General features: G+C 37.3%; 1 protein-coding gene across 7 annotated transcripts in view; it reads right to left on the bottom strand.

The window, feature by feature from the left end:
• The window catches only part of LOC123498459 (transcription initiation factor TFIID subunit 4-like), a 50102-nt gene that overhangs the window by 24880 nt on the left and 6891 nt on the right, over window positions 1-18331 (bottom strand). For 5 of the 7 annotated variants that reach the window (XR_006672688.1, XR_006672687.1, XR_006672686.1 and 2 more), the window contains exons 2-3: window positions 12466-12663; window positions 3660-3743 (exon numbers count right to left, since the gene is read on the bottom strand). Coding sequence is in view for 4 of the 7 variants with exons in the window: in XM_045245580.1 (XP_045101515.1) it covers window positions 3660-3743; window positions 12466-12663 (282 nt within the window). In the remaining 3 variants the exon portion in view is untranslated. The remainder of the gene's footprint in view (window positions 1-3659; window positions 3744-12465; window positions 12664-18331) is intronic. The other 2 variants (XM_045245597.1, XM_045245587.1) reach the window with 1 other exon arrangement.

Below are 18331 nucleotides of genomic sequence, written 5' to 3' on the forward strand. Positions count from 1 at the left end.
GGAAAGAAAACGGGTGTAAGGTGGAAGGAACAGCTTGGTGGAGCTAGAGTCATGCACGCTGACCAGACAAGCTCTATGTGGCACGGCTGGTAACTTGGCAATACTTCGCTTGTATTCAGAAATGCCTTGCTCTCTCACTACAGTTTTCCAAGGATACAGAGACAACTTGCCAGGTTTTCAATAGTTTCTCCTTATAAAAATCCAGAAACATAAAAAACACTCTTAAAAACGCCTTTCTCTCTCATTACGACAATTTTCCAAAGGCACAGAGATGACTAGCTGGGTTTTCAAGAGTTTCTCCTTATAAAAATCCAGAAATCTTGCTGGTTTATCAGTAGAAACATAAAAAAAAAAAAACACTCTTAAAAGCGCCTCTCTCTCTCATTACGTTAATTTTCCAAAGGGCACAGAGATGACCAGCTGGGTTTTCAAGAGTTTCTCCTTCAAATAATCTAGAAATCTTGCCAGTCTATCACCAGAAACAAAAACAAAAAATAAGTAAATAAATAAATAAAATAAATAAATAAATAAAATAAAAACACAAGTATCTTCAACTAAACTACTAGAGCCTTTGGAGAGTAGTGATGGTGAGAGCAAAGCATTTCAGAATAAAGGCTTTGATTTTTATTCTTTCTTAACGACTTGTTTTTCAAAGAGATAGACGGATGATGACAGAGTGAGTAAGGAAAACAAACATTCCAGCTTCTCAAAGGATCAAGGTTCATTGTTAGTTTTGAAATAGTAATGTAGATCGTGGTTTGTTTTTCCACCAGGTCATGAGAACACTATTTAACTTCACTGTCTTCAAGAGCTGTACTGATTATTTCGATTGACATGGTTTTTTTTATTAATTTGCAATGTGTAGTGCTTTTATCAAGGCCATAAAAACCCTCTAGCTGTTTTCAAAGGCTATACTGATTATTATTAAAGTTCCTCAGAGTGCTTCTTCTAATTGTAATGTGGAATGCTTTTAAAACCACTGAGGCCATGAAAACACTATATTTGACTGTTTTCAAAGGCTGCATTGAATAATATTCTTGATTTTTTATTATAATTTTTCTTTTTATTAATGTGAAATGCTCTTTAAAATTCAACTTACTAAGGTCATGAAAGCACTCTTTATAACTCTTTCCAAAATGCGTGAAGAAGGTTTCCACAGGCATTTATATTTATCTTTCCATAAACTCTACACAGTCACAAGTCGCAGAAACACCCTTGAAAACTCCTTGTCCAATCTCACTAAAAGCGTGGAAAGAAAGTAGCTTTTAAATTGAACCTGACGATAATTCAGAGGTTTGGAAAGAGAGAAGCCTTTTCAAACAAACTTAAATTGAATGTAACTGAGAAGCATGGAAAGCGACGGCAGCCTTTAACAAACCTTGACTGAACATAATGTAAGATGGACAGTCATTCATAGAAGTAATGACAACGAAAGCAATGAAATACATCAGCTTTTCAGAGAAGTAACTTTAAAATTGAACTTACAATACAATATAACAGCTCTTCATATTGTGAATTGTAAGGAAAGCAAACAAACATACTAGCTTTTCACAAGAGTAACTTTGAAATTAAATGTAAACTGAACTGAAATATGTAACTGTTTGTCGTTAAAATAAAAGTTGGTAGAAAAAAATTTGTAAGGAATGCAAAAACTACATACTGGCTTTTCAGGAGTAACTTTGAAATGAAATGTAAACTGAACTGAAATAACCGTTTGTCATTCAATTTGTACGTATATGGAAAGATAAGAAACGCAAACAAACGCACCAGCTTTCCATAGCAGCAACCTTTAAAAGCCGGACATTATCTAATCAAAACATGAGATGAAGCAACCGTTCGTGTGGTGAATATAAAGAGCAAACAAAGATATCAGCTCTTCTGAGGCATAAAATAAATAAATAACATGAAATAAAAAAAAATAAAAAATAAATAAATAAATAACTTAGGCAAATAAGACAAAAAATATATTTGTGTAAGAAAAACAAACAGAAAACATACATTTCAGAGACATAAGTTCACATAGCCCATAAAATAATAAAAATAGAAAAAAAAAAAAAAAGCAAAACTCGTCATTAAGATCACATTCACAGGTAAAGCCAAGCCAACATACAGCCTCTCTGGGAGTCCTGGGAGGTGTGAGGTGTTAGAGTAAAGGTAGATAGAGACTGGGCAGCTCATTCACCCCTGCAAGGTAAGCCAAAGCAGGTCATGGAGAGTGTGTGTGTGTGTGAGGAAGATGAGTGAAGAGGGAAGGCGACAAGGGAAACTGTGAAGGAGGCTGATGGGAAGAACTGAAGGAGAGTGACTAGAGGAACTGTGAAGGAGGCTGGCTGGATGAACTGTGAAGGAGGCTGACTAGAGGAACTGTGAAGGAGGTTGGCTAGAGGAACTGTGAAGGAGGCTGACTGGATGAACTGTGAAGGAGAGTAACTGGAGAAAGAGAGGAAAAATAGCATTAGAGGAAAGTAATAAGAGTAACCAGAAGGGAAGACTGACATACAAGAGAACATGTAAGAGGAAGAGGAACAACATACAAGAGGAAGAGGAAGAAGGGTAAAAGAGGAAAAGCAAGAAGACTAACAGACAAGAGGAACGAGAAGAATGTGTGATACTAGAAGGAAAAAGATTGACATTCGAGGAAGGGAAAAAAAAAAGTAACAAGAGGAAGAGAATAAGGGTGACAGACAAGAGGAAAGAGGAAAAGCGTGATAGGAGATGGAAAAAGGGTAACTATGAGGGAGGAGGAGGAGAAAAATAATAAAAAATAAATAAATAAATAGAGAAACAACAAGAGGAAGGGAACAAGGGTGACAGAAAAGAGGAAAGAGGAAACAGGTGTAGCATTAAAGGGATGAAAAGGGTGACAATAGAGAAAAGAAGGGTAACCAGAAGGGGATAAAGGATGACAGACAAGAGGAAGGAAAAGAAGAAGGGTGATACTAGAAAGAAGGAGTGACATTTGAGAGAAGCATAACCAGAGAAGGAGAAGACTGACAGACAAAATGGAAGAGAAGAAGGATGAGGTATAAGAGGAAGAAGAGAAAAAGTGACGACCAGAATTGTGAGTAGGGAGGTATTAGTAGAAAGGGAGGAGCAGGAGGGTGGGAGGGGGGAGAGGAGGGTGGAATGACTAGAGGGAATGATGGGAGAAAAAAAGAAAGTAGAAAAAAAAAAGAGAGAGAGAGAGAGAGAGAGAGAGAGAGAGAGAGAGAGAGAGAGAGAGAGAGAGAGAGAGAGAGAGAGAAAAGGACAAAAGAGAAAAGACAGGAAAAGGAGAAAATGAAGCAAAGAAAACAGAAAGAAAGGAGAAAGACAGCAAGAAGAGAGAAAAAAAAAAAAAAAAAAAAATAGCATGTATGTATGTGTGTATGTATAGAGCCACCAATGACACACAAAAATATAGATAAATAAAAAAAAATAAATAAATAAATAAATAAAAATAAATAAATATATAAATAAACAATAAAACATTAGTACCCCGAAAAACAACAAGCAACAACAACAACAACAACAACAACAAGCATACATACAGTAGCACCAATACACTAATGCAAGGAGAGCAAGCCAGAGAGAGAAATACACAGGAGGAGGTGGAGGTTGAGGAGATGTGTATGGAGGGAAGAGGGAGTGTATGGGGGGATGTATAGGGAAGGACATACACTGGGTTGTGACTGGAGTAGAATGGCTGTGGACCGAGCACCAGCAGACGTCGCCATTACCGACCGGACTGCCACCGAACCAGTCTGAATGATGCAACATAAGAAACACTGTCAAGCACAGCACACACAGCAGGGACAGGACTGGCGGGGAGGCTGACGGGGAGGTGGACAGGTGGTGGTGGTGGTGGTGGTGGTGGGTGCGTGTGGCTGTGACTGGACAAGCTAGGAACAACAGGAGGTAGAAAACAGTTATTTAAAAGATTTGGTGGGTGTGGATAAGCTAAGAGGAGGAAGAGGAAGAACATATGCTTAGAAGAGGAGGAAGAGGAAGAGGATACAGAAGATAAGCTAGGAGGAGGAGGAGGAGGAGGAGGAGGAGGAGGAGGAGGAGGAGGAGGTAGAAAGAGTTATCTAAAAGATTTGGTGAGCATGGATAAACTAAGAGGAGGAGGAGGAGGAGGAGGAGGAGAGAAGAAGATAGGCTAAGAAGAGGAGGTTGAAGATTAGCTAGAAGAAAGGAAGAACAAGAGAACTGGAAAGGTTTGGTGAGTGTGGATAACTTAAGAAGAGGAGGAGGTGGTAGACAAAGAAGAGGAAGAAGAGGTGGTGGTAGACAAAGAAGATGAGGAGGAGGAGGAAAAAGAGAAGGAGGTGGTAGGCAAAGAAGAGGAGGAAGAGAAGGAGGTGATAAGAAGAGGAAGAGGTGATGAGAGAGAAGCATCAGGAAGTTTTAAGAGGGAAGTGTGGCATTACTTGACAACCTAAGAGGAAGAGGAAGAGGAGGTGGTGTGAAAGAGAAGAACCAGGAAATTTTGATGAGATGGGTGTGTGAGACTGAGGAGGAGGAGGAGGAAGAGGAAGAGGAAAGAGGAAGAGATAGTATGAAAGAGAGGAACCAGGAAATTTTGATGAGATAGGATATGTGAGATTGTGAAGAGGAGGAAGAGGAAGAGGAAGAGGTGATGAGAGAGGTGTTAGGAAGGTTTCAATTGGTAGCGTGGTGTTGCTTGAGAAGTTAAGAGGAAGAGGAGGTGATATGAAAGAGAGGAGCCAGGAAGTGTGTGGGACTGTGAAGAGGAGGAAGAGGAAGAAGTGATGAAAGAAAGAGCCAGGAAGGTTTAAATAGGTTTGTGATCTTACTAGAAAAAAACTAAGAGGAGGAAGAAGAGGAGGTGAAAGAAAGGAGTCAGGAATGTTTTAGGTGAGTGCATAATGGAAGAAGAAGAAGAAGAAGAAGAAGAAGAAGAAGAAGAAGAAGAAGAAGAAGAAGAAGAAGAAAGAGAACAGCATCAGAAGTTGAAAGAAATGCATGATGATCTGATTAACAAGCTAGGAGGAGGAGGAGGAGGAGGAGGAGGAGGAGGAGGAGGAGGAGGAGGAGGAGGAGGAGGAGGAGGAGGAGGAGGAGGAGGAGGAAGAGGAAGAGGAAGAGGAAGAGGAGGAGGAGGAAGATGTAGTGAAAAAACAAGCTAGAAAGATTGAGATAGCAGGGAAGGGAGACAGATTTGTGTGAAAGGGTTTAATAAGAGAGAGAGAGAGAGAGAGAGAGAGAGAGAGAGAGAGAGAGAGAGAGAGAGAGAGAGAGAGAGAGAGAGAGAGAGAGAGAGAGAGAGAGAGAGAGAGAGAAACCAGTGGAGGAAACTAGAGTGAAAGAACAAGGTGTAAGGAGTACTGGTGAAGGAGATGAGGGTGATGGGAGACAGTGAAATGGTAAGGGTGATGGGAGACAGTGATAGGGTAATGGAAGGGGGATAAACGGCTATTCTGAAGTAAGGATCGACTGAGTTTAAACACCTATGCAAATTATTACCAATTCTTTATCATTGTTTTCATTTAAGGGGGATTTGAATATGTATTAACCATTTAAACAGCTATGCAAACTTTTACCATTTTTTTCTTTATCACGGTTTTCATTTAAGGGGGATTTGTATGTGTATTTAACCCTTTAAACACTAATGCAAACTTTTATCAATGCTTTTTCTATCACTGTTTTACTTTAAGGGTGATCTGAATATGTATTTTACCATTTAAACACTTATACAAACTTTTACCAATTATTTTTTCTCACTTTTAATTTAAGGGGAGTTTGAATATATATTTTACCATTATTTTGTGAGGGGTACAGCAGGCAAGGGTTACTCAAATATGTGGAATAAATGAACAGGTAAATAAAATGACCACTGAGGTACTAATCCCACATAAACTGATTCAAACCCTTCCTCCTTCACTCAAACTGATGTTACTCTTGTGATAAGCAACGTGTCTGCTAAGGAGGTATCAACCCTTTCAGTACTGGGATGCATTTTTTACCTTGAGTTTTGGGTATGACTGGACGATCTTTAGATTAGCAATGGTCTATGGAGGTCAGAAGAGTAATGGCCAGTCTTCACTATTTTAATCCCCACGTAAGTGTCTGAAGCTTTATAGAATCACCAAATAGTAACCACAATGAATATGAAAACACGTCATGGTACTGAATGGGTTAAGAGCTCAGCAGACTAGGCCATGTTAGTGATGCTAGTTATGCAACATCTTGGAAAATAAATAAAAATCTAAATCAACATCACTTAGGTTCTTATTCACTGATTGCCCAAAATATGTTACTAGATTCGTGTAAACCACCAATAATCTCTCTGAATCCCTTCTGTACCGTGATGTGTTTCCATACTGATTCTGGTTACTATTTGGTTACTTTATACAGCTTCAGAAACTCATGTGGGGATTAAAATAGTGAAGACTGGCCACTGATCTTCTAACCTCCATAGACCCTTCCTAATGTTAATAAAATCATCTAATCACATCCAAAAACTCATGGTAAAAATGTGTCCCAGTACCGAAGGAGTTAATATAGCCAAATGAGACTTAAAATTGAATAGAGATTGGGTGAAGCCTGAATATTTTTTAACATGAACTGACAAAGTGAAAACCAACAATAATCTCTCTTCATAAAGCCAAATGCACTTCAAAATTGAATGGATAATGAGTGAAGGTTGAATATTTTTTCATGCTAATACAAACTGACTTCTCAACCCAAGCCAGGCAAGGAACACACAAATTCCTGCTGCTGGGAGTGAAAATGCATAGTGGAGAGTCAGGGACCATCAAGGAGTGAGATTCCACACACACCAAACTTCAGAACAGCCTTGGGAAGAGTGGAGTGAGTGAGGGAATGAGTGAGAGAACCATTCCACACACACCAAACTTCAGAACAGCCCTGGGAAGAGTGGAGTGAGGGAGGGAGTGAGTGAGATAACCATTCCACACATCAAACTTCAGAACAGCCTTGGGAAGAGTGGAGTGAAGGAGTGAGAGAATCAATCCACACACACCAAACTTCAGAACAGCCCTGGGAGAGTGAAGAGAGTGAGGGAGTGATGGAAGCAGAGGCAGAGAGAGAGAGAGAGCGGTGGAGGTGGATGTAGGTATATGGACTGGTGGTGGTGGTGGTGGTGGTGGATATCCTGGAACAATCAAGCGACAGTATCCACAAAACACTACAGGAGCCACACCTGAGCCACACCCGAGCCACAGTTTGGTAGCGCCCTTTGTCTGTCCTGCCTTGTGATGGGTGTTTGGTGTTAATCTCTGAAGTGATCGCTGGTTCCTTTGTTGTGACTGGTGTGGTGGTTATACAAATAGCTTCTTTTGTTGGTGTGTTTTGAGGCACAAGTAAATGAATGAGTAGATTGTCTTGCTGTGATTCGAGACTTTGTTTTATGTAAGAAGGGGAAACTGGCCATGAGGAACAAAATAAATAAATAAATACATATAAAAGGTCCACTCAGTTGCCAGTCCCCTTACAGACAAACAAATATAAGTTCTTTTATTGATAGTTTTACATTTACAATACCTGAGGATCTCTTTTTGATTTGATTTATGAGATTATAAGAAAAATGTAATATAAAAATCTACAAAATGCGTTCTTACTAATGACCTGAATTTATTGTTGTTGTTTTTTTCAGTGACAATAAACAAACTCTTTACAATACTTGAGGTTGTCATCTTAACTTCATTTGTGAGATTATAAGAAAAAATGTAAATAAATCGTCTTCAAAATGCTTTCATACTAATGGCCTGAATCTATTGTTGTTCTATTGTTGTGATTTGTGTGACATAATAAACAAAAAGTCTTTGGAACGTTTGAGGTACTTTTGTTTTCATTTGTGAGATTAAGATGAGAGCGAAGGTTAAATAAAGTCTTCTCAATGCTTTCCTTACTAATGGTCTAAATGCTTACTAATCTAAATGCTTTTCTTACTAATCTTTTTTTTTTTTTTTTTTTTACAAATGGTCTGAATGTTTTTCTTACTAATGGTCTAAGTTATAAATGCTTTCTTACTAATAGCTTGCATTTATCTATCTATTTTTTTTGTTTCACTCACAACTGAATCAATCTATTTTTGTTTCTTGTGTAAATTTCAGACTGATACTTGCAGCCTCTATAAACACAAATCACCACAAAACAGGAAACAAAATCATGAAGTCAACAAGAAAATAATAATAGCAATAAATATGGACTTTCTTTTCTTCTTCACAGCTTCCTTTTCAAAACAAATTGTCCTCATAAACACTTCCACCAATCAGATAACCAGTAGGAAATTTGGACGCAACATTTTAACCAGCGCGTCAAACTGTGGCTGAGGTGCGGCTCTTCACAAAAACACAGTGCTCACACCCTAGCACCCTGCGGCACACACCCTCTTATGCACACACACGCACACGCACACACACGCTCACACAAAACAGGGTGACATGCTTACATCTATACAAGACACACTCTGCACACACAAATCCTGTTTCAGTTTGTTGTTTTCTGTCTTCATTAATGCAAAAGTTAAAGTTAGTCTTGACACACATCACTGGGCACAACACTAGAGGGAAAACGTCCTAACTAGCACTCCTAGGGGAAAAAAAGGCAGGAAATGTAAACCCTGAGGTGCAGAATTAAGGGAAAAAAGGTAAGGTAAACGCTCTCACTTCACTGCTATAGAAATCATCACCTGAACCACAAAATAGTCCACCTTGTATTCTTAAACACTTCTCTTGTCATAATTTTCATAGCCCACAAGTAACTACCCCTGTTCCTTTATCCTTATTGACAGAATGCACTCTGACAAATGATTTACCTGGTTCTCAACACTTTTCTTTTTACCCCTTACACAATTAATTACATTCAATTTTTTTCTCGGGTAATGACACAACATACTCTTAAACAAATAATTAGCCAGGGTTTCAATATCATTTCTTTACCACTAATGACAGAAAACAAACAAATAATTAACCAGATTCACATTTTTTTACCTATTAATGAAGGAACACTCTTAAATATTTGCCAGGTTTCCAATACTATTTCTTTACCCTTAAACCTCCAACTGACTCTAACAACACACCCAGTAACTTTGACTAGAGACTCTGATGAAGTGTTTAAGCATACAGAGCAGTGTCATAAGGGACCCAGAAACACCAGACACACCAGACACCAGGCCACAGTACCTCAGTGACAGCCACAGCCCTGCCCTGCCTCTACAAGGGTACGGACACACTGCATGTCATTCGCTGGGAGGGTCAAGTAGTGGGATGTCTAGTGAGCACAAAAAAACAAGAACAAAAATACAGAGTGGGTATATTGGACACTAGTGGGTAAGTTTAACTCCTTCAATACTGGGACACATTTTTACATTGAGATTTATGTGTGATTAGACCATTTTATTGACATTAGGAAGGGTCTATGGAGGTCAGAAGATTAATGGGCAGTCTTCGCTATTTCAATCTCTCCCACAAGTTTCTGAAGCTGCATAGAGTCACCAAATAGTAAGCAGAGTGAATATGGAAATGCGTCATGGTACTGAAGGAGTTTAAGTATATGGAAGTAAACCCACAATCAGGGTCTAGTACGGCCACTCAGATGTGCTTGTCCTCGCCTCTGACTCACTACACATTCCGCTATGAACCTCCCAGGAAATGCAGTGTTGCCATACCCAAAGTACCTGATGCTTATACACTATCTAACACCTTTTAAGCTAACATGGGGTGGTATACAAGAGGTTTATATCACCTAATTCTATACTGGTTTTCATCAATACACTTTCCAACATCTAAGAGTGGTTAAACTATAGAAAATTTTATGTACATGAAGTTCAATCTATACAGTTTATGGTTTATCACTAATATGGAGCTATTAAACTACCTTTGTGTACCTCTCTTTCCAATGTAATCACTAACACGTCGGCAATTCTATATACACAAAACCTTATCTTACCACTACCTTTCTGTGCTTCCTTTCCAATACAACTAACACATTTGTAAGTTAATATATGCAAAACCTTAACCAACCAATACCTTTCTGTGCCTCCCTTTCCACAACAACCACTAACACATCTGCAATTTAATATACATAAAACATTTTCCTACAGTCCTTCTTAAACACTTCCTTCCTAGACACCTTGAAGGATAACAAAAGTGAATTACCCACACAAGAAAACCTTCCGTAATTCCCCTCTCTACCAATCACTGACCTATTCACACTGCCCCAAGCTTATGACCGAGGGAAGACAAGGAAGACAATGTACCAGTTCTAGTCACTATCATTCATTCACTAGCTAACCAAAAACGTACCTCTCATCATAATATTCCGCTATTGGGTTCACTGGGTGCTCTCAAACATAGAGTGGTGGTGTTCCCTTACAGACTGAGAACAGATTAGTGGGCAAACTGGTGTGACTGACTGTACAATGTGACTGTGACTATACATTAGCTGGTGTTCTCAAGGGGACTAATGCTATGAGCTATACAGGGCAGGGATTTCAATGGTGCCTTACAGGAGGTGGGTGGCACAGACAAGTATACGAGGAACCTGTGCAAACTAGTGTAAGGGTCCAGAACTAGTGGTAGGAACTGCAACTAGGAGCTCTCACTAGTAAATGTTGTGTGTGGGTGGAAAGTGTGATATGAACAATGATTCTGAACTAACTAGGGTGTAAAACTAATAAATAGGAGAGACTAGTAAACAGCAACCTACCTAATATGTGACTAGTGAAGAATGAATAAATAAAATAAAAAATTAACTAGAGTGTGTGATATATACAAAGAATCTGAACTAACTAGGATGTAAAACTAATAAATAACTGGGAGGAGAGACTAGCTAATCTCAACCTACCTAATATGTGACCGAGAAGTAAAAAAAAAAAAATAAATGAATAAATAAATAAAAAAAAGACATAACTCGAAAGTGTGATATAAACAAAGAATCCGAACTTTGATGTAAAACTAATAAATAACAAAGAAAACTAATAAAGCAACTTAACATGTGGCTGAAAAGTGACGTAAATAGAAAAATAGAAACAAACCGAACTAAGTAGGAGGTGTGATAGGAACGAAGAATCTGAACTTTGGTGTAAAACTAACAGAAAAACAAGGAAAAAACTAGTAAACCAACCTAATATTTGGTTAAAAAGTAAGTGATATAAACAGAATCTGAATTTTGCTGTAAAACTAATAAAAGAAAAAAAAAATAAATAAAAAAAAAAAAAAAAGAGGAAAAACTAGTAAACCATGTAATCTAACTAATATGTAAACAGATAAAGACTAAACTAGCATGTAAGAACTAATACAAATGACTATGGCTAACTAGGCTTTGTAAAGTAATAAATAAAGACTTTGTAACTATAATGAGACAGCAGTAAACGTCGCTCTAACATGTGGCCAAGAAGTGTGATGCAGATAAAGGACCTACACTAACAAGGATCTGGAACCTACAAATAAAGAATCTAAAACTATCTACAATTTGGAAACTCATAAAGACCCTGGAACTAAATAAGGTCTGGAAACAATGTAATAAAGAATCTGGAACCCAATAAGGCCTGAAAACTAACAAAAAACATTCTGGAACTAATAAAATGAAGACTGGAACTAATTACAACTCTGGAAACTGATAAAGTCTGGACTATGACTGGAAACTAAGAAAAACTGGAACTCAGATATAGAAACAGATCTCAACACTCAAAAACTCAATAAGAACTGAAAACTAGTCAAAAATATTCTGGAACTAACAAAACAAAGACTGGAACTAATTATGACTCTGGAAACTGATAAAAAACAGGAACTCATGACTGGAAACTGGTAACTCAACACTCTGGACCTCAATAAGAACTGAAAACTAACTAAAAACATTCTGGAACTAACAAAACAAAGACTGGAACTAACTATGGCTCTGGAAACGGATAAAAAAAAACCCTGTAAATAAATGAATAAACACTCTGGAACTTAGTAATGCCTGAAAACTAACACAAAATGCTCTGGAACTAACAAAACAGACTGGAACTAACTGTGGCTCTGGAAACTAATCAAAACTGGAACACATGACTGGAAACTAATAACAACACTATGAAACTCAAGTACGGCATGAAAACTAAGAAAAAAAACATTCTGGCGAAAAAAAAAAAAGGACAAACTAAACTCTGGAAACTAATCATGACTGGAAACACTGAACAAAAGAATCTGAAACTCATAAGGCCTAAAAAAAAAAAAAAAAAATAAATAAAATAATAATAATAATAAAAAAATCTGGAACTAACAAAACAAAGACTGAAACTAACTAGGGCTAAGGAAACTAACCAAAACTTGTACTTGTGACTAAAAAACCCCATGACTAAACACTGTGGGACCAAGTAGCTGCCATAACTCGTACAACCAGACCTAGCATGGCACCACAACACCACAACACAGCACCAACACTTAGCCTGAGGGTCTGGAAGAGGTAACAGTGCATTAAAGGATGCTAAAGTAAATGGTATGGTGGTGCACTAACTTGAGGGGCCTGGAAACGGTACGCTGCATTGGCGGGCTGCTGCAGGGTGGTGGTGGTGGTGACGGCTGCCGGGAGGGGACCAGGAGTGGCAGTCGCTGTGTTTACCCTCAATAACTGCAGCTGTCCGTTCTCTGTCTTCACCAGTAAGTGACCCTGTGCCCCTGGAGGAAGACCCTGCAGAGGCCCTAGCGTGATTTGCTGTAAATGATGAAAGGTAGTGTTAGTAAAGGGCTTGAAAGTTAGGTTAGGTTAGTTTTTTTTTCTCTCTCTCTCTCTTTAATATGCAACTACAATTTACAATGAGACCAATGTGTGAAATCTTTACAAATGTCTGCAAGAGAAAGAAAAGTGATTAACCCCTTCTGCACCAGGACACTTTTCCATATTCATTCTGCTTATTATTTGGTCATTTTATACAGCTTCAGAAACTTATGTGGGAGATTAAATTAGTGAAGACTGTGGCCATTAATCTTCTGACTTCATAGACCCTTCCTAATGTCAATAAAATGGTCTAATCATACACAAATCTTAAGGTAAAAATGTTAAAAATGTGTCTCAGTACTGAAGGGATAAGATTCCACCATGTTCAGTTGATAATGTGATATAATGTGGTTCTTGTGGTAGTAATTTGGCCCTCTCTCTCTAACATGCTACGATTCACTGAAATACTGGGAATGAAGAGTGCCAGAGTATGTCAGAGGGAAAAAGTCTAGTAAAATAAGTAAAATGTGAATATATCTTGCAAAATAAACAGAATGAAAAACAATCTAGCAAAGTGTGTGACGGGGAAAGAAGCCTAGCTAAGTTTGTGGAAAAAAAATAAATGAATAAAAAAAAATAAATAAATAAATAAAACCTCAAATAAAAACTATATAACTGTTATCAAATAAATAAATGAACAAAATAAGGATATAAAATAATCATAAAAAAAAAAAAAAAAATTAAATAGAAAATAAATAAATAAAAAAATGCAACAAACCATTAACTGAAAGACATTATGGGAAGCTTTCACACACACACACACACACACACACACACACACACACACACACACACACAATAAAAGCCAATCAATATTTTTTCCCTTTCAAAACATAAAAAAAAAATAAATAAATAAAATAAAGATGAAAAATAAAAAAAATACAAACACAAGGCTCATCATAGACACATGCAAGGATTACTACCATTATTATTTCATTTAACCCCTTCAGTACTGAAGGGATAAGATTCCACCATGTTCAGTTGATAATGTGATATAATGTGGTTCTTGTGGTAGTAATTTGGCCCTCTCTCTCTAACATGCTACGATTCACTGAAATACTGGGAATGAAGAGTGCCAGAGTATGTCAGAGGGAAAAAGTCTAGTAAAATAAGTAAAATGTGAATATATCTTGCAAAATAAACAGAATGAAAAACAATCTAGCAAAGTGTGTGACGGGGAAAGAAGCCTAGCTAAGTTTGTGGAAAAAAAATAAATGAATAAAAAAAAATAAATAAATAAATAAAACCTCAAATAAAAACTATATAACTGTTATCAAATAAATAAATGAACAAAATAAGGATATAAAATAATCATAAAAAAAAAAAAAAAAAATTAAATAGAAAATAAATAAATAAAAAAATGCAACAAACCATTAACTGAAAGACATTATGGGAAGCTTTCACACACACACACACACACACACACACACACACACACAATAAAAGCCAATCAATATTTTTTCCCTTTCAAAACATAAAAAAAAAAATAAATAAAATAAAGATGAAAAATAAAAAAAATACAAACACAAGGCTCATCATAGACACATGCAAGGATTACTACCATTATTATTTCATTTAACCCCTTCAGTACCAGGACACATTTCCATACTCATTCTGGTTACTATTTGGTGAATTCATACAGCTTTTGAAACTTATGTGGGGATTAAAATAGCAAAGACTGTGGCTATTAATTTTCTCACCTCTATAGACCTTTCGTAATGTATATAAAATGTAATCACACATAAAACCAGGTAAGAATGTGTCTCAGTACTGAAAGGGTTAAGCTTTACATATCTACATTTCATCTGCATTAACCAAAACTTTAACCTAACCCAAATATATCAGACAAAATGTACAGTATCTACCTGTCTAAATTATTTCTAACCACACAAAATATAAAGTATCTAACTGTCTAAACTATTTCTAACCCAAAGTAAAGGACACTTGCCTAAACTAACTTCAAACACTGACACCTGTAAAACCCTCTGCTGCCTCCTCTAACCCTCTTCAATCACAAATATACTGTACCTTGCTGCCTTACCTATTCAACCAGAGATACATGTAAAGTACCTCTCACTAATGTTTTTATTTAATAGGTGGCTGTATGATATCTAGACACTTTAAAAAGTACCTCTCACTGATGTTTTTAATTTTAGATAGCTGTATGATATCTAGCCACTTTAAAAAGTACCTCTCACTGATGTTTTTAATTATAGATAGCTGTATGATATCTAGACACCTTAACCAGTACTCTCAGTCATTTATCGCTTTCTCTGGAAACTCTGGAACTCCTGCCTGCTTCTCTATTTCCTCCTATGACTTGACTATGCTTAAGAGAGAGGTTTCAAGACATTTATCCTCCCCCCACCTTTTTTTTTTTTGGCTAAATCTCTCAGACAGGCATGGGAGCTGGTGACTAAGTGGCCTTTTTCTCTGTTTTATGTTGCCCTTAGTCAGCTTTTTCCCTCTTACATAATAAAATATCCATCCTTAATTCTATACAGAGAGCTCCCTAAACACATACATTTCCTAACTCCATAATCTTTTACTATAACAAACATACGTCACCCTTCACCTCTTCAGTACTGGAACAAATTTTCATCATGAATTTTTGGCGAGACTAGACAATTTTATTTACATTAGGGTCTATAGAAGTCAGAAGATTAATGGCCACAGTCCTCACTATTCTAATAATCACATGAGTTTCTGAAGCTGTATGAAATCACCAAATAGAAACCAAAATGAATATGGAAATGCGTCAAGGTACTGAAGGAGCTGTGTGTCTTTTAAAAAATACCATACTAGCTATCAGACACAGTTAGTGAGATTTGACATTCATTGACAATATTTGACATTCATTACCTTTTACCATAACAAACAAACAATACTTCCCACAAGTATCTTAAAAATTACGTAAACAATCTGACACAGCTGGCGATATTTAACATTCTTGATCTTTCACCATAACAAGCATATATTTACCTAAAGTATCTTTTAAAAGTTACATATACAATGAGACACAGTTGGGATATCAAGTTTGGTATGGTGGCACGGGTTGGCAGCCCTGCACGGTGAGGCCTGAGAAACTCGACACCACATCATCACCATACAATATTGTGCTGCTTGGTCACATGTGGTTAGGCAGGCTTCATATTGTCAAGCCACTCACCCCTTAATTTAAAAGACTGGAGTGATTAAAATTATTATCAATATCATAATTATCTTTCTTAATTTTCCCATTGTTATAAAACACATGAAGAATTATCACCATTATCATTGTACTTGATTTCCCACTGCTATAAAACACAAGAATTATCAGCACCATCATCATTTTTACTTTCCCATTACTACGAAACACTAGCAGAATTATTACTACTATTATTATTACTTTACTGAAGCTTTCCACTGCTACAAAACACTACTAGCAAAATTATCACCATTATTATCATTTTAAGTTCTCCACGGCTACAAAACACTACAAGAATTATTAACACCACCATCATTACTTCACTTACTTACGCAGAGGTGTTAGAGAATATGACCCCTACAGGCACATCCCCCTAGGTCTCCATAACAGCCCTATATCCCTTAACCAAGCAGTGCAAGCCATTTACTGCAAAACTCCTTAGCATTCTCCACATATTTTAGTCCTGGAGTAAATTAATCAGTTGTGTGGCATGGTGAAACAGCAAATGAACCTACTATTATGTCTGGAGATGGAGAGGGACAGAATATGATAAAATTAGAAATGGAAGAGAACAAGACAAGACCAGTGGAAGACTATAGAACTAAGAATGGAATGAGGACAGGATGAGACCAGATGAAAGATTGAAAAGGCCTGGAGATGGAGAGGACAGGATAAGATTGGTAGAAGTGGAAAGAATAAGACAAGACCAGTGGAAGACTAAAGAACTAAGGAAAGAGTGAGGAGGACATGACAAGAGACCAGATGAAAGATTGAAAAGGCCTGGAGATGGAGAGGGACAGGATAAGATTGGTAGAAGTGGGGAGAACAAGACAAGATGAGTGGAAGACTACAGAACTAGGAATGAAGGGAGGAAGACGTGACAAGTGACCAGATGACAGATTGAACTAGAAATGAAATAAGTAAGGACAAGACAAGGGCTCGTGTTCTCAAAGGCGTTATTCAAATTTACACAAGTTTTTAAGGTATCTTTTACAATTCTAGAGGCAGAGCGACAAGATTTCTACATTGTTAGCTGGAAAAACACACTTGAAAACCCCGCTAATCATCTCTGTGGCTTTGGAAAATAGGCGTAGTGAGAGAGCAAAGCGTTTCTGAATATGAACCAAAATCAGTAGGAAAGCCAGGAGTGTGGAAAATAACAGGACATGGAAACCAGATGAAAGAATGAAGAATTAGGAATGGTGAGTGAGTGGAGGACAGGACAAGATCAATAGGAAGGCCAGGGGGTGGAGTGCAGAGAAGAACAGGATAAGGACACCAGATAAAAGACTGAAGCACTAGAAATGGTGAGTGTATGGAGGACAGGACAAGATAAATAGGAAGACCAGATGGAGTGTAGAGGAGAACAGGATAAGGACACAGGATGACAGACAATGTAACTAGAAATGGTGTATGGAGGACTGGACAAGATCAGTAAGCGAGCCAGATGGAGTGAGGAGAATAACAAGAGAAGGAAACCAGATGAAAGACTGAAAGAACTAGCAAAGATAAGTACATGGAGGTCAGAACAATATCAGTGGGAAGACAAGATGAAGTGTGAAAGATAAAAGGACAAGGAGACCAGTTGCAAGAATGAATAAGAACGAATAGTGTATGAAGAACAGGACAAAATCAGTAGGAGAGCCAGAATACCATGACAAGGAGATCAGATAAAAGACTGAAAGAACTTGGAGTGTTTAGTGTATGGAGGACAGGACAAGGTCAGTAGGAAGGCCAGATGGAGTGTGGAGAATAACAGAACAAGGCCACCAGTGAAAGGCAATAGCTCTAAGAATAATGTGAGGGAAATGACAAAGGAGACCAGTAGAAAGAGACCTGGGGAGAGTGGGAAGTGCACAGAGAACACAAGACCAGCGGAAGGACCAGAGGAGGACATGGCATGGATGAACACAAGGGAGATTATTGTGCTACTGACTGCAAAATACCGCAATAAAAAAAAAACTTGGCGAATTAAAAGAAAAATAGACTAACCCACCGAACTGAAAAAAATATAGATAGATGACAAAACATTACTGTTACTATTGACCACAAAACACCGCAATGCAAAAACCCTCGGCGAATTAAAAGAAAAACTAGATTAACCAACAAAGGGAAAACAACAATATATTAACCAGCGAACTGAGAGAAAATATAGATAGATGACAAAATAAAAAAAAAAAAAAAAAAAAAAAAAAAAAATAAAAAAAAAAAAAAAAAAATTGGCAATAGAAAAACAGACTAACCCAGTGAAGGGAAAACAACGATAAATTAACCAGCGAATTGAGAGAAAATATAGACAGACCACAAAACACCGCAATAAAAAAATAAAAAAAAAAAAAATAAATAAAAAAGGCAAATTAATAGAAAAACAAAGACTAACCTGGCGAAGGGAAACCAACAATATATTAACCAGCGAAT

Source organism: Portunus trituberculatus, chromosome 7, assembly GCF_017591435.1.
Source record: "Portunus trituberculatus isolate SZX2019 chromosome 7, ASM1759143v1, whole genome shotgun sequence".
NCBI lineage: Eukaryota > Metazoa > Arthropoda > Malacostraca > Decapoda > Portunidae > Portunus > Portunus trituberculatus.